This window comes from Balaenoptera borealis, assembly GCF_965194805.1.
Source record: "Balaenoptera borealis genome assembly, chromosome: 14".
NCBI lineage: Eukaryota > Metazoa > Chordata > Mammalia > Artiodactyla > Balaenopteridae > Balaenoptera > Balaenoptera borealis.
The window spans coordinates 41503928-41520267 of NC_138875.1; the positions used below are offsets into that span (position 1 = coordinate 41503928).

At 48.1% G+C, this 16340-nt stretch overlaps 1 protein-coding gene and 1 long non-coding RNA gene across 5 annotated transcripts in view; one reads left to right on the forward strand and one right to left on the reverse strand.

The window, feature by feature from the left end:
- LOC309610885 overlaps positions 1-3865 on the forward strand; it is an 82222-nt gene extending 78357 nt beyond the window's left edge. Inside the window, exon 3 of the long non-coding RNA XR_014234204.1 lies at positions 1987-3865. This is a non-coding gene — a long non-coding RNA (uncharacterized lncRNA). The remainder of the gene's footprint in view (positions 1-1986) is intronic.
- An 89-nt stretch (positions 3866-3954) lies between these two features.
- MAPRE2 (microtubule associated protein RP/EB family member 2) overlaps positions 3955-16340 on the reverse strand; it is a 163302-nt gene continuing 150916 nt past the window's right edge. For all 4 annotated transcript variants that reach the window (XM_082354397.1, XM_082354396.1, XM_082354399.1 and 1 more), the window contains 2 exons: positions 13721-13879; positions 3955-5491 (listed from right to left, as the gene is read on the reverse strand). In XM_082354397.1, the coding sequence (XP_082210523.1) occupies positions 5417-5491; positions 13721-13879 (234 nt within the window). In that variant the 3' untranslated portion in view covers positions 3955-5416. The remainder of the gene's footprint in view (positions 5492-13720; positions 13880-16340) is intronic.

The window sequence follows — 16340 nt, forward strand, 5'->3', positions numbered from 1 at the left end:
AAGCTATCTCTGCCTCATGGTTTTTTGTTTTAAGCTCAGGTGACTGGACAGTGTCTATGTCTACAGGACAGGAAGGTCCCTGAACCTGTCTTTGAGACAGCTTAGCTTATGAGACATTTTCTTTCTCTGACATAACTTTCATGCTGGTAAAAAACTGTTCCATTGGCAGGAGGCCACATTTCACCTGCACCATAAATGTATCAGATTGGAAGAGAGTGTCCTAGTAGTAAGCTGTGAATTTGAATTAGACTAAAATTCTGAATACATTTATGGGAACTTTTCATTACTTCTGTAATTTCTAAAGCCTCATTTAAATGGTCAGATTTGACCAAAACATTTTAGTGAATAAGATAAACATATCTTAAAAAAAAATTTTTTTAAGTTATAATATACAGGTAACCTTCAAGGCTGAAAGGAATACCATAGTGTAAAATATGAGGGGCTCTTGCTACACAGAAAGAAATGTGTACTTAACTTTATTTTCTGAAAGAGGATGCATTTAGGTACTGGGCTAGTTTCTAACGAACAGCATGAATTCAAAGGTACATTAATGTGCTCTTGCTCTTTAAAAACAATTTACACCCTGTCTTGATAAAATAGGTACAAAATATAAAAAGAAAACTGTTTAATAAATTAAAACTTGGCAAAAGGTTCAACATTTTAGGTCAGTGGAAAGAGAGAAAAAGGCATTCAACAAATTAGCTCCAGCTGGGCGTTCCATTTTTTTGTTCCAATCCTAAACCCAACAGGAGGAGGCAAGGCCTTAGCAAATGCACCTTCTGTGTAAGCCCTACTGATACACTATGGGGTCCAGGTCACAGCCTGGGGGAAGGGTCTGCCCTTGGGCAGTCTTGTGACCTGAAGTCCTGGTGCTATCTGAGGGTCAAGGGTTCAATGGATTTTACGCTTTGCCTTCTCTTAGGCAGTAAAGCCCGAGCTCTTCTAATGAATGGAGAGTGTCTCTTATGAGTTCCCAGTTCAGCAAAACAGGAGCTGTTAGACATCCAGGGAGATGCTCTGTTCTCACACTTGGTGCTGTTTGGCGACTCTGTGTTAGTGCTGAGAAGCTGGGTCAGTGAATATTTACTCATAATAGCAGCCTAAACGGTCACGGTGGCTGTGTTCTAGCCATTAAGAGGAAGCATAAGAAAGGTCAGAGAAATGAAGTTTGTGTTTAATATTAGAGAACTGGCATCTTGTAACTCGAACTTAGTGGAAGTATATTAACTTTTTTCCCCTCCCTCTGGACTCATGGGCCTACCCATAATACCAGTAGGAACACCTCAGATTTTTATCGATGATCTCAGATTTAATAAAATGGAGCAAACATGTTATCTCACCACTTTTGAACTGTTTGTGATGTGTTTAGAGTCCACCAGTGTGCCTTTTAAGTAAAATGAATCACGTGTATTCTTGACTATTTGTGTACAAACGTCTAAGATCTAGTGTTTAAAACCCTGGGGTTGGTGAATTAAATGGAAACACATGTGTGCTTTGAGCATGAGCTTTCCCAACCCAGGTAACGGCTCAGACTTCCATCACAGAAGTACCCTGTGGAGTAATGTGTAGGTGGAGAGCAGTGATGGTAGCTTTGTTATTTTCCTGCTTCTCTGCTTTTAAAAGAAAAGGGCCTAAAGGCAAATGAATGGAAAACAGTTGCCAAAGGACAGTATAGAAACACAACAGGGCTCTAGGTGGTGCTTGAAAGCAGGTTCAGTAAGGCTGGCATCCTTCAGGGTAAAAGGGTGTCAGCTGAACCTCAGTAACCTGGAGGCTCCTGGGCAAAGTCTTCCAACAGACTGTCACCACCTGTCTACAGGGTCTCCAGGAGGGCAGTGGGCCAGTTCAAATACATTTTTTCAGTTATTCCTGTAAGGTTGGTGTTCCATTTATGTCTATAAATCATCACTGTTAGTTAAAGTCAGCAAACTGGTGGGCGGGGATGGAGGAGAATACACTTAATCAAAGAGCTTTTGCCAATCACAGGTCGTTTTGCCACAAAGCTTTACTTCAAAACATCTGCCTGCTTTTGCCCAGCCTTTGTGTTGTCCAGATGGAGGAGGTGAACCTGCAGGAGCGAGGCCTTTGTTTGCTTGCAAGTGGAATGTTTCCTAAGGGAATGAATGGTGTATCCTTCTTTTCGGTAAGAAAATTTTTTTGGTAGAGTTTTAAAAAGGTAATACAGCTGCTACATTGGATATCTAATACTAACCTGTAATTCCTGTTAAAACATTTGCTGTCAATAAAAACAAGGCCCCCCACCATGTAAATCATAATAAAATGTGGGCTCTATATGTGACTTTACATAAATAGCTTATTCGTATAACCATGCTCACTCAAAAGGAAACCTTTAGCATAAAAATTTAAGACTCTATAGATCCAGGCCAATTTTAACATATACCTTTTTTTTTTTTATTAAATATGTAAAAAGATAAATGCAAGTCAAGTTATTCACATATTCAGAGACAAAAAACTATTCTACCATGCGACAGTAGGTGGGTAATGTAAAATGAATGTGATACATCTGAATAAGACTTTTTCATCTATTATGTCATTACTTATCTATATTTATAATTAACAATACATATGTTTACATTCCTTTCAGTTTACATTTAATATATAACAAAAGCTTTATGGTGTACTATTTAGTAAAAGTAATTTGAATGCATATTAAACCTTAACGGAATAATGGAAATACTCACCAGGGAAGGGAGGAGTTCTTGGTTCCCTTCTGGAGTTTACTTCTCTCGGGTCAACAGGGTGTGTCTTTGTCTTTTCTTTTTCTGCTTTTCTGCTCTTTTCTCTTTACCCCCTGCTTCAATCACTTCCTACCTGATATGAGCAGTGGAAGTACTATAACCAGCTGCGGCGGGTGTGAAGGGGACTCCAAGACCGAAGTCTGGCTTCTGAGAGGGAGAAGCAGGGCACACACCAGGGGCTGCTTCTCGGCCCAGCATGACGATGCGTGACGGGGTCCATAGAGGGAGGAAAGCACGCGCTGGCTGCCGAGATGAGAGAATGATGGGGTAAAGCCATCAGGGAGAAAGGAGCAGTCCTGGGAAATGAGAGGTGGTCTGCACAGAAGCTGGGGTGCAGCCGAAGAGGACTGGGATGCTTAGCTGTCCAAGATTCCCCAAAGCATCAGTGATGTCCCATGCGATGCAGGGCAATGGAAGACGTTTCGGATGTTGACAGAAAGAGAAGTGTATAGCTCCTCTCTAAATAAATGAATAGTCTGCCCCAAGACTCCGGGAAGGAGAAGGAAGTAGGATGACTGGCGAAAGTTGTCTCTGCCAGCTATCTGGCCAGTATGTTTATAGCTGAGAAAGTTGGGGATTTGGGGAGGAACAGAGTGGCTGAGTGTCACTGGTGAGGCTTATGCACGTTACCCAGTAATCACGTGCATCCACATGATGGGAGTGTGGTTCCTGACCCACCTGGCACTGGGTATTACTGACATGTCCAAGGCAAGCAAAGAACTGCCCAGGAACCACTGAAGGATCACCTGCATGGAATTATTTATTGTGCCTCTTTACAAGAGCTATTTAGAAAGAAGGAAACTCAAGTGAGTGCAACAGCCTTGGGGGGGGGTGGGGACGACACACTGTTAAGCACGATGCTGCGTATAGCACGACCACTCCCTGCGACCAGGTGTGGGAGGATGTCACCGCCGAGAGCCAGGCCGTATTCCAGCCTGAGAGAAACGAGCTGCCGCTGTAGCGCAGAGCAAGCAGGAGAGAGAAGAAAGGGAAACCAAACCCCGTGAAACATCTGTCCAGTTCTGCACAGTGTCCTGTAATAACCTCAAAAATACAAGCAATCTTTTTCACATGTTACTCAATAAATACCACTCTGCCACAAAAGATTTATTTTGAGAAGACTTCTTTTGGTGGAAAGCTTCAATGCTAGAATTTAGAATTAGTATTTCATCAGTTAATAAAGAAATGTCAAAGCTTTATGATACATAATTCAGAAATTTATTTTAAGCTTTTCAATTAAGAGGAAAGTGGGGTGGGCACACTTGTTTGCTGTTTTTGTTGCACCTGCTAAGTCAAATAACAAGTGAAAGAAAATCTAAAGTTAGTTAGAAACCGAGTGAAATGAATGATCCAGGAAGGGAAACCATCTGTCAAAGGGTGGGGTGGGGAAGAGGCAAAGATTTGGAAAGATACTAAGAAAATGTGCAAATATTAGTTAAAAAAAATAAGGAATGCTTTTAATTCATTAATGTTTCCTCTGTTTATGAATTGCCACAATTTAGCGAAGGTCAATTACAAGGAGGGCCATAGTATCGAAGAGGGGGAATTCTTTATTCCAGAAGGCATTGGGAGTCAGATTTTCCTGTGCCGTCATTCCAGTGTCAACACCAGACTTCAGAACCAGGATTCTCCCTTGGGCTTACACTCCTATTCATAAAGTCTTCACTCCCAGCCTTCCAGCAAGTGTGCAGCATGATGCAGGACCCTGCCGCCCGGGGCTGCACACCCTGAAGTCATTCTTTAGTAGGAATCCCCTAGTGTGGATGAGAGGATTTGGGCTGAAACCCACACGAGGAGGCAGGAGGACCTGTGCCCATGCAGACCCCCTCTGACTGCAGACAACTGATGACAGCTTTTGGGGAGAGTGGCTCCCCACCAAAGAGGACCCTGAGAAAGAAAACAGCATGAGAATCTGGGTCGGGGGAGGCGAGGGAAAGGGCAAGCAGTTAGAGGGCCAAGTCGAGATGGTGTTTTCCTTGAGTGAATGTCTTTCAAAACTAACAGCATACTGTGTGGTTGTCTAACATGCTGATGTCTGAACACTGCTGGGCCCTGAAGTCCTAGTTTTGATTCCTTTTTTTTTTTTTCCCTTTCGTTTGTGAGTAGAGGGAGAAACTGACTCGGTGTTTTTCCCCGTGAAATAAGTCACTGTCATATGGCTTTCATATCAAGTATCTCTTTCCCTTTGTTCCAATTTATTATTTGACCAAATTTATGTTCAGAGGTTAGACTTGCAAACATCAAAGCACCACAAATGTGTGTGACATCTAGTGACACTGGGTTGAGAAATGCCAATATAAATACCATATATCAAATTACCATTGTTTCACACCAGGATAAAAAGGGGGTGGGGTGGGGGTGGGGACAGTTGTTCTGGAAAGAAACGCAAAGAGCAGAATCGATCTCAAGCAGCCAAGTGGTGAAGTTGAAGGTATGTGACCCCGTGATGTCTTGGGGAGGCTGCCCACGGCCGCAGCTAGTGTGTCTTGGCGAAGGAAATGGGAACCGAGCGCGGTGGCTGGCATGGGTGCCGGCGCAGTGATGGAACAGCAGGCTGGGAACAACTGGTTTCTGATGAGCTTGAGGCCACATGTGTTCCAATTCTCCAGAAGAAAAGTTCCCACCAAAACGGAAGTGTGGAGAGCTGCTGAGACGGTTCAGTACTCTTCCTGCTGCTGGGGCTGCTGTTCGTGGACTTGCTCCTCTGCTTCCGGCTCCTCCGGGTGGCCCTCCTGTGGGGCAGGGGGAGAGGTTTCAGCTGAAGCGGTTCACTGCCGGCAGCCCTGCGGCGTCCCCAGCCCCACCATCGCTGCACAGCACGGCATCGCCACGGCTTTTGCCACGCAAGTGCCTCCCCGCTCCCAGGAGCCAAGGCACACACAGGGGTGCCTTCACCTTCCCGCCCCATCAAGGAGCGGCCCATTCTGGAGCGCGGCCAGCAGGCTTTAGGCACCACATTTTCCTTCCGACCATTTTGGAAGGACGTCATCACAGAACATACGACATACTTTCCCACCCTCTGTACGACAGTAAACCAGATGTAAGGACTCACGAGCGTCACGACAACCACGAGTGAGCCTGCTGTGACACAGCACAGGGCCCCAGGCCCCTGCAGCGTGTCCGATGGCTTCCTGTTTCCTGCCCTGCTGTCCTCCTCCTCACCTGGTAGCATGTCTGCTTGAAGCAGACTCCTTGTTATAATCTGTCACTCATCTGATGCAGAGAAGCAGCTCGTGAGAGCGGTTAGGTAAGGAAAGAACAATAACTACGGTTCTGGGTTGCCCCCAGCCAGACGGCGTCTCCAGCAGGGGAGCTCAGGAGCTTGTGCTCGGGGACTTCGGGACATCTATTCTGGGTACGTGAGGACTTTTTTTGCTTACTTTCTGATGGTTGAGGTGTTCCTCTACTTGGCTTCAAATGACCTATTTACTCACTTGCGTATAACCCAGGGAAGCACATCACGAACACTAACTCCAGGGAACATCAACCCTGGTCAGCTATATCTGCCAATTCTTTTTTTTTTTTTTTTAATCTCACAACGAATAATTAGCTCTTTACTACCCAAGCAGAGGGAGTGTAGCTAATCAATAGGGCCGACTGCTCCCTCCAGAATGCACAATGCTTTTGCGATGCAGTCGGGAGCGTACGCTGGGATGTACAGATGTGCTTGTGTTCGCTTGCACTTTGCACACCCCCTTCCTGTCTGGCCCGTTTTCCCTTTAGCCAAGGACACACCCGTCAAGATCCAACTCAAATACAGCAGGATCATTTCCCCTGATCCCTGAGCCAGGATTCTCTCCCTCCTCCTGCATTTTGCTTCTTCCTTGGCCTTAAAACTTTTGACTTGTATGTCTTGAACCTTGTGGCCTCATCCATTGGATTCTGAGGTTACTGAAGTCGGGATAGGGCCTCATCCATCTGTGTCAGACCTTGCTTACTGTGCAACTCAATGCATGTGTGTCAGGAAGAAGACATCAGAGAGGGTGCAAGAACAGATGACCCAGACTATCAGCCAAGGTCACATGCCACTTATCTTCTGAGAGGCAGCATAATGTCAAGGTTATAAGCATGGACCTGAAGTTCATCTCCCAGATCCATTATTTACAAGCTGGGTGACTTAACTGTTCTGTGCCTCGGTTTTCTCATCTGTACAAGTGGGGGATAGGACAAAAGTGCTCATTTAACAGAGTTTCAATGAGTGTCATTGATCAATGAATCAATGGAGCCACTGAATTCAACAGAGAACTCTGAGTTAAAATAGGTGAAGTGCCTAGAACAGTGTTTGGCACATAATATAAGTGTGAGCTGTAATTCTTTTTTCTTGGTAACTCATTGGAATATGTTCTAGAAGTAAAAATAATTTTTTAAAAAATAGTCTTTTCTGGGCTTCCCTGGTGGCGCAGTCGTTGAGAATCTGCCTGCCAATGCAGGGGACACGGGTTCGAGCCCTGGTCTGGGAAGATCCCACATGCCACGGAGCAACTAGGCCCATGAGCCACAACTACTGAGCTTGCGCGTCTGGAGCCTGTGCTCCCAACAAGAGAGGCCGCGATAGTGAGAGGCCCGCGCACCGCGATGAAGAGTGGCCCCCGCTTGCCGTAACTAGAGAAAGCCCTCGCACAGAAACGAAGACCCAACACAGCCAAAAATAAATAAATAAATTAATTAATTAAAGAAAAAAAAAAAAGTCTTTTCTATGACAAGAGTAGAAAATGACATCGTATTGAAGACTTGGGCTCAAATCTAGCACTGTCCCTTACTGGCTTGGTGTCAAGAAGCACATTATTTAATTTAATAAATATCAGCTCGCCCCATGACCACACCCCGTCATCATACCTAAAACTGCTCCACCTCTGAAATGTGAAGGCCCAAATCCTACTCTCTCTGCCCACATCCTGCTGTCCTTCAGGACACCTCGCTCCTTAATTCCTTAACCACGATGTCCTTTGACCTCAGAGCCCCAAGCCCCCCTTTGCTCCAGGCTCTGCCAGCTCGTCCCCGGGCCGGCCCCGCAGCGTCCTCCACAAGCCTCTTTGCCCACTGCTCGGCACACGTGAGGGTGGTCCTCTCGGCGCAGTTAGTGCCTCAGGGACAGAGGTGCCCTCCCGGGAGCAGGAGAGCACCTCTTGCTGGGACAGAACAAGCGAGGAAGAGCCACCGGCCTGCCTCTAGTCCAGGGGCAAAGAAGGAAACTCACGCTCATGGGAACTGACCAGGAACGGTGGGCCAGGAACTCCGGGGTGTCTGCTCTGCCGCACGCTCCTCCCCACGCCCTTCTCACTGCCTTCACCCCAGAACGGATCACTCCTCTGAGCCTTACATCCTTGATTCATGCTTCCATCAGATCGCACGCTGCAGCCCTGTGTGTGTATGGGCGCGTGCTCGCGTGTCCCCACTGGCTGGCTCCACGGCTGCCTCTTCAGCCAGGCTCTGAGCCTCCGAGCCCCTTAAGGGGTAGAGATGTTGTTGTATTCGTCATCCTAACTTTTTAATGCCAGTGGGGTGCCTTCCATATCATACTGCCCAGACTTCAGCTGGTCTGGAGTGCACTTTTCTTACATAATTGTTTTTGTGAGTGTCAGGCTGCTGATGGGAAGATCTCAGAAATGAGGGTCTGTTTGACACTTTAGAGAAAATCTTATTTGCTCACATCATGGACTGCGAGTTAACTGTGGGATAATGGATTTAATTCAGGACTGAAAGTCGGAAGATTTGGATTCAAGTAACCGTGGGCCTGTCAAACCAGCTGCGGGACAAGAAACCCACTAGATAAGGCTCCCCCTCGGGCCTCCTTTCCATACTTGATGAGCCAGGGGGTGGGTGCGGTGCCCTTGTCTCCAGCTGGCCAAGGGCAGCTCCCTCATTCACGGCGCACCGCTGTGAGGTCATGCATCTCATCTGCAGAAACTGCGGACCCCAGAGCACTCTTATTGGGTACCGCGGCTATAAAGAACAAACGTCCTGGGTTACCAATGGATTGCTAATGCTTGGGGTTCAAATTAAGGTGCTCTGAAAGTCTGGCAGGATCACCTGTAACTCTGAGGCAAATGTTGCACATCACCACTGGGGGCTCCCAGCCCACAGTGCTGGGGAGGCTCTCACACACCAAAATGATCTTTCTCTCATGCCCCACGCAAGACTGAAGAACTTAAACGCACAGATGAGGAGGCGGCCAGGCGAAACCTAGGCCAAACATGCGACTAAAGCACTGGGGCGCCACCTACTTAATTAAATCTAATTGCATATCAAGCCACTCACAGCTGTGAGTGACGCTTTGGAGTTCCTTATTCTTATAATAATCATTAGAAGGAGAAGCAAAGCAGGAAGACAGTACTGAAGAATGCTCTCGGCTACTGTGGGAGGACAGCGGGGACAAAGGCGGGGAGGAGGGGGAGGGCCGTCAAGAAGCTGGGCTGCGGGGCGAGGGGGCATGGCTCCCACCTTCCCAGATGTAGGAGGCGGCCCACAACAGGTTCACCTGCCACCACTCACACCAGCGCGTCCGGCTGTTCTTTCCTCTCTGCTTTGTTCCTGCCGTTTCCTCTGCTGAAAAAATACTCACCCGTCTTAACTCCGTAACTGCTGACATTCCTAATCATCTTTCCACGTCCAACACAAATGTCATCTTCTCTGTGAAGTCCTTGCCTGTCCCTCCAGGCTGTCTTTATGTGCTCCCCACACCAGTTTATTTGTGTCTCTATTACTGCATTTATCACAACCTGACAAATTCCAGTTAGTGGTGTCCCTGTCTGTCTCTCTCAACGGCGCTGTGAGCTCTTCTAAGGCAGGGGCTGTGTCTGTTTTCTATAAACCCAATGCTGCTTCCAGTGACAGAAACGCAGGCTGAATTCAAAAGATGTGGGCTGACGGGGGGAGTATCTTTAGGTCATTCGACAGTGGCTTCCGTGACAGGACCTCAGGAAACAAGTGTCTCTGTATTAGCAGGTGACCCTCAGCCGACAGATCCACAGGGCAGCAGCTAACCAACGACGTAAGCCCAGACACCTGTGGCCCCTAGTTAGGTAGTAAAGATAATGAGAATCATAATGAGAGGCACTGGACAGCCAGCTGGCCATCTGCTCTGGAAACTTCCATTAGGTTTCTGTGACTGCAAACTGAACTGCCTCTGTTTACTTCCACACTCAAAACTCTCATCTGGATTTCTACATCTTCCAAACATGTTATCCTAGGATTGCTTGATCACGAGAATCAAAGACCAGACATCACTAAATAAAGACTGAAGGAGGAGGCCTCTCCAGCGAATGCCTCCACCTGAAGTGTCAATGTCGGGTCCATCTGTGGTGAACTGAAAGCAGGTGCTCACTGCAGCCTCTGACTCGTCAGCACCCCTCTCATCTCCAGGAGGGAGGCAACCAGAAATCTCTGCCTCTCAGATGTGCACAGAAGTCAGACCAGCGGCATCATGAATAAAGTACTGGCATTTTTTCCCAGACATCATGCCCCCCATGGCTGCACGTCCACCTAGCACTGAAGTGTGTGAATGGCCTGAAAACAGGACACAGTGTCAGGGTCAAGCACAGCAAGGGAAAAAGGAGGCTCCGAGAGCTTGCGGGGTGGGTGCAGTGGCCCGGCAACCTCTGAGCACATTTTTTCCCAAGTGATGCCTTTCCTAGGCAAGGGTGGAAGCTTTTTAAAGGCTCACTGCCTCAATGGTAGAACCTGGATAAGCTGGGAGGCTACCACAGAATCAGGACTCGCTACGCTCAGGGAGGGAGGCAAACGCTTGCGGCTCTAAGGTGTCTAGGACGGTTCCATGAACCTCCAGGAAGGGAAGCAGAGAGCAGAGCAGGCCAGCCACTCCTGAGCCTCTCGCCATCCGCCTCTGTAAGAAGTGTCATGTGTGCGCGTGTGCAGCATGGAAAATACTGTGCAGTGTCCAGGCACGTGACAGACAGTCTTCGCCTTCTCTCTCTATAGAAACCGAAGTTTAAAAAAATGGGTCTTGTCACATTCTAAACAAGGACACTGGCATATTCCAGCTTATTCTCTATAGAAAACTCAGCATAGCCTGATGTCTTTTTTTTGGAGCTGTCCAGACACAGAGTTGCATTAGAAGTTGTCCTGGAATGAGAAGAATTAAGGCAGCAACTGCGTTTGAAGATTCTGCACTGGTAACCCATACGTGTAAGTTTGTGTTAAGTCTATTTTCTCTTCCAGCTTCCAGTAGCCTGGGTACTGCCTCTAAATCTCTTCCTGGACTTTGGATACTCCTTAGCTTACACTCAACAGTGATGCCACTGTCTCTCTCTTCTCCCTACCACGTTTCTCTCTATTTGATGACATCAGCACAGTGCCAGTCAGAACAACAAAGGTGGGTTTAGTGATGCTACCCGCCAGAAGAAAATGGAGGTTCTTGGCGGATGCTGAATTAAACAGACTGCCCAGAGAAAGATGCCAAGACAATACTTTTGAAGGTGTCAAAACAACAAAACAAGATGAAGGGAATTATTTGGAGAAAATCCAGGTAGGAATTTGACTACTCCCTTCTTCACATACAGAACAAATGCAACTCAATACTGTCAATTAGACAAAGTCTGTCCTGCAGTTTCCCCCAAGAGGTACCACCTTCACTTTTTCCCTTCCCCATGGCACCCAATATACTGAGAAGCAGGGAACATAGTCCTTAAGATTCTGGGCTCTGAGTTAGAGAAACCTGGGTAGTGATGGAGCTTATTAAAGATGGGTCATTGAGCAAGTACTTTTATCTGTAAAGCAGAGATAAGTAATAGTACACCACATAAGGATGTGGTGAGAAATATATATATAGAACATAAACGTAATATCTAGCACACGCTAAATGCTCAAGGTTAGCTATTACTACTATCATGTTCCCCATTTAAAAGGTGGCTCAGGCTTGGAGAAGGGAAGGCACGAACTCAGGACTCGAGTTCAAATGCAAATTATGCTGCTTATTCACTCGGGAACGTTATTTAACCTCTCAGCTGCCTTAGTTTCTCTCATCTATAAATGGGCTAACACCCATATCTACCTAATAGGATTCTCCAGAGAATTAAAGGAGCTGATACATGTAAAGCCCTTGGCCTTCCCCCTCATCTCCCATCCCAAGAGTCTGAGGAAAGGACCTGCTAAACCCATTAGTCTTAATGACTGATGATGCTTTGAAGTATTACCTCTTTGAGGGGTGTGTGCGTTAACTGCCCATACACTGCAAGAATGGCTCTCTGAATCCAGGCCGCGGTAAGCTGGTGCTGGTGTGTGCGCTGGGGGTGGTGGAGATATAAATGGTCTAACAGAAGCTGAGTGTAGTCATCCAGGAAGACACCCCTGAACTCTCAGGAGGCAAGAGCTCTTGCCTAAGGCCAGCCCTACCTGCCATTAGCTAGGAATTCAGTGGCCCTGCCAACCCTTAATTTGGAGTTCACCTGACGGCGCTCCCTCACAAGGACTCCTCCTTTGGGACAAGATCTGGCTCGAGGTTGGAATCAGAAGGCTAGAAGGTAAGAATCAGCAGGAAGATTCCATCCCGCAAGCCGCCTTGCTCCCGTGAGTGGGCACCGTCCCAGACGGGCAGCGGCACGGTTCACTCGGGCTCACGGTGCTGCACAGACCTCAGCGAATTCAACCTCAAACAAGCTTGTGAAGAGAATACCCATAATTCGTCTAGCGCTTGACAGATGACAAAGCACTCGCTACATACAGAACGTCATGAAAATGCCACTTTGGGTGGTGCAGATGCACACACTACGAACCAACCTTTGGTTTCTTCCGTCAGATCTGAAAATATTGAGAATGATATTTTGTAAAGCCGTCGCTATCTCTGGGACCTGAGCAGGCGGATTCCCAGGGCTTCAAGATCTATAGTCTGAGCTAACCAAGAGGTTTAAGAATATATACCTATCTGGGGGAAACAAAAAAAGTGATGGAGAGTCCCCAAACTCCAGACAGTTTCTTACAGTTTAGGAAAATTTCAGAGCTAGGATTTTAATCTTACATGGAGTAAACATCTGCCTGGTATTTGGCTGAAATAAGATAAACTTGCTGGTGGCTTCCTATATTCTGTGGAAATACCAACACACACACGACTCGACCACAGAGCCCCCGGGGCACCTGCAGGCCTCCTAATCACACATACCCAAACACTTCCTCAGCCCCAACCTGGCAGAAGGACGCCTGCAACCCTGGCCCACGCTCTCCTGCCTTTCACGGCGCCGCCCTCATGAAAGTGAAGCTCCACAGGGCTCCCACTGCAGCTGCCAGGGCCTCTCCCTGCCTGTCTGGGCGGACTTGGGGTGACCTGCCTTGGGCTCTGCCGTTTATCCTGCCCCTTCCCCTCCTCGCTTCCTGAGACTCATGTTCCTCCGCTGCTTCTCACATCTGCTTTCCATGCGCGGACGGAGCCACATCCTGGGTCCCCCCTCGGCACTTCCACTCGTGGGGAGCAACCCTGGTGGGCAGGGCCTCCACAGAGGAGGCCTTCCAGAAGTATTTTTCCACAAAGGGCTGTCACACAATGCTGCTCTGTACTGGCAAAGTGTAACCAAGACAACCAGCTAGCTATGAAGGAAAAAACAGTTGTGGGACTTCTGGGGATGGGAAAAGCATCTAGATTAATTTTTCCTTGAACCGCATTCTGATCTGTCACGAAGAAAGAAGAATCTTTGCACACATTCTTACTGCTCATTTGCTCAGAGAGCTGAAAACCACTTGAGATTTGGCTGTGTAAGCCTATTTTTCTCAATCGAAGTCCCCCTGTCCCCTCCCCCCAACAACTGGCAACCCATCCGCGCGTCTCTTCCCAGATTGATGAATGCAGGTCCCTTAAGCATGGGTCAATGGACCACGAGGGTCGTGTTTATTCCTCTGGGAACATCATATGCGCTGGCTGAGCTGCAAGTCTCACTAAGGTCCCAGGGCAGTATCTGAAGGCACGGCATCACTGCACTCTGGAACACAAGCGTCAGGGCTCTGCTGACACTCACGTGTTCTTCCGAAGCGTAGAGGATTTCCATGAGTCGCTGCACGAGGTCATCGTTTTCTTGCCCGTGTTCCTGGCAGAGGAGCTCAATCTCTCTCAACTTTCCGAAGTAGAAATCCCTTTCCTTTTCCACGCCTTCAAGGGCAAGTTTTAACGAATGTACCTGTGAGGGAGGGAAGGTGGAAAAGAGAACCCTCAAAATACAGCATAAGAAATAAATGACCACCTGTGCCTGCGCATAAAGATGCGAAACATAAAAAGACAGATGTGCAAAAATAACCGACGTGCAGGTCCGGGAGAGACGAGGGGCTGCTGCCGGAGCTTGAGCCTGGGCCCGAATGCCCAGCTTCAACAGCACACTTGTCACTCCTGTCAACCAACCGTTTATACCCAGAGGCCCGGGGATCCTTCTGCCCGAGACAGTTCCAGCTGGGCTCCGAGTCAGCCTTCCTCTCCTGGTAACTGACCTGGGCTGGGGCACATCTTTCCCCCAACTCGTTCATCCTCTACAGGGAGGGGAGAGGCGAGAGCAGGAGGAGGGAGGGGAGGGGAGGGAGGGGCTGGCACTGTGGTCCCTTCAGACGTGCTTTGCGGAACCTCCTTTCTTCACGTCACTTGAGAGCCACCCTCGACTTTGGAGCCCTTCCTACATGTTCCTGAGCCAAACTAGACCAATGCTCCTACTGAGGGACTGGGGCATGGCTGCACAAGGAAAACTGGGCGAGACTAAAAGCAGGCTGAGCGGATCTGTCTTAATTCCTCTAGTTCTGGCTTCGAGTTCATCACATGAAAGGCGGGAAGATGTGGAAGCTCCAGTCCCTCAGCAGAACAGCCCTCATTCCCTTTTTTCTCCCTTGATGCGGGTTCAAGGGCCTTGCAGCTTCTCACGGTGGTTATGGAAATGGCGCTGGTGAAGGGAAGAGGGCAAGGGTTGAGGCTGGCAGGGCCGTCACCTGGGCTGAAGAAACACCACTGGCATTGTAGGCAGATCTGGTCTCAAATTCCAGGCTGCAGGCTGAGCAGCTCCACACAGGCCCAAGCCATCACCCCCTTCCTGCTCTCGGAGAATCCCTCAAGTTTTCTGAACCCTTTGAGCATTTATATTTATGCAGAGAATATCTTCAGGAGGTGAATTAGGTCTCTCATGGTTCTCCTCAGGTGAAATCTCTCTTTCGGTATATGAAAAATTCCCCTTCACAGATTTCCAAAGATTACATTTGGAGTGGAAAACCTCTCTGTTTCTAGTAACTCCAGGCCTTTGTACATGCTATTTATCTGTCTGGAGTTACTGATTCATTCAAACAGATACTCAGCACATGCAGTGTCCATCTCCTTGTGCACCTGGCAAACTTGTATCCATCCAGTAAGACTCAAGGATATGGTTCTTCCTCAGAGTTAACCTCACTGATGCCCTCATGCAGCTGGTTACAAAGCAAAGGAGGATCAGTCGCTAACTTTTTTTTTTTTTTTTGGCCACGCCTTGCGGCTTGCAGGATCTTAGTTCCCTGACGAGGGATTGAACCTGTGCCCCCTGCAGTGGAAGCACGGAATCTTTAACCACTGGACTGCCAGGGAATTCCCTCAGTCACTAACTTTCAACTCTTATTTCTGATAATTCTACAGCTTGGACATTTGTAAAAACTGAAGGCAACCCAGTTGCCTGAATTCCAGGAGAAAGAAAACTCTGTTTATTCTAGAACCTCCCCCCACCCCACCCAGACTCGACCAGATCCATCTCAAGCCTGCACTGGTGCCGCCAGCGAATCTGTGGTAGTTTAGGTTTCTTCTGTCTGCCAGCTCCCGTTCCCTGTATCGGGCAAGAAGGGTCTCTGGATGCCTCTGACCCACGGAAACCAGGCTTGTCAGCCTCTCAAGTGCTGTGGTCTGTACAGTGAACCAAGAGCTGAGGCTCAGTAGAAACACCCAGCCCAGGTTGGCCTGTGCTGCTATTCCAGATGCATGAGGTTAACAGGTGCACAGCTCTAAACTTTCCCTGGTAAAAACCAACAGGAGCTAAATTACTTGATGAAAGATCAGTTGGCAAATGGGAGGCCATTTTCACAGTCCCACTCCGACGCCTCCTTGCTCCCTCACGTGTCAGAGCAGGAGCCTGAAGAATGGAGGGGAGGCTGGGGATGGACCCCTGAGAAAAGTCAAGGGGAAGTTCTCTTCTCCCGATTCTCCACCACTCAGGTGTCCACACACTGTAGATCCGCCCAGCCTTCCAGTCCGAGCCACAGACAGTGTCTGTGCGGGCTAACCAGGCCCCACTCTTCAGCCCCCGTGGTCCCCGAGCACAAGCAGGGACCCCATCCCACCGCCTGTCTGCTCACCTACTCTCCAGAAACAGCCCCTGATTATTTTAGTCATGTCTTTTCCTCCCCTGTGTCTTTTGGTTCATTTCTATCATTGAACAATTCTCTAGCACAGTGGTGCTTTCATAGCATGTCATGGGAGACTGCCCAAATCAAGGCATGAGGCCAAGTGAATGAGAATTCTTAAAGTTTACGGCACTGGTCACTTTGTCTATCACCACTGTAATTCACTCTTCGGTCCGGGCATTTTTACTTGGCCCTTCCTCGTCTTCGTGTCCTCAGTTCCAACACAGTGATGCCTGTGTGGCT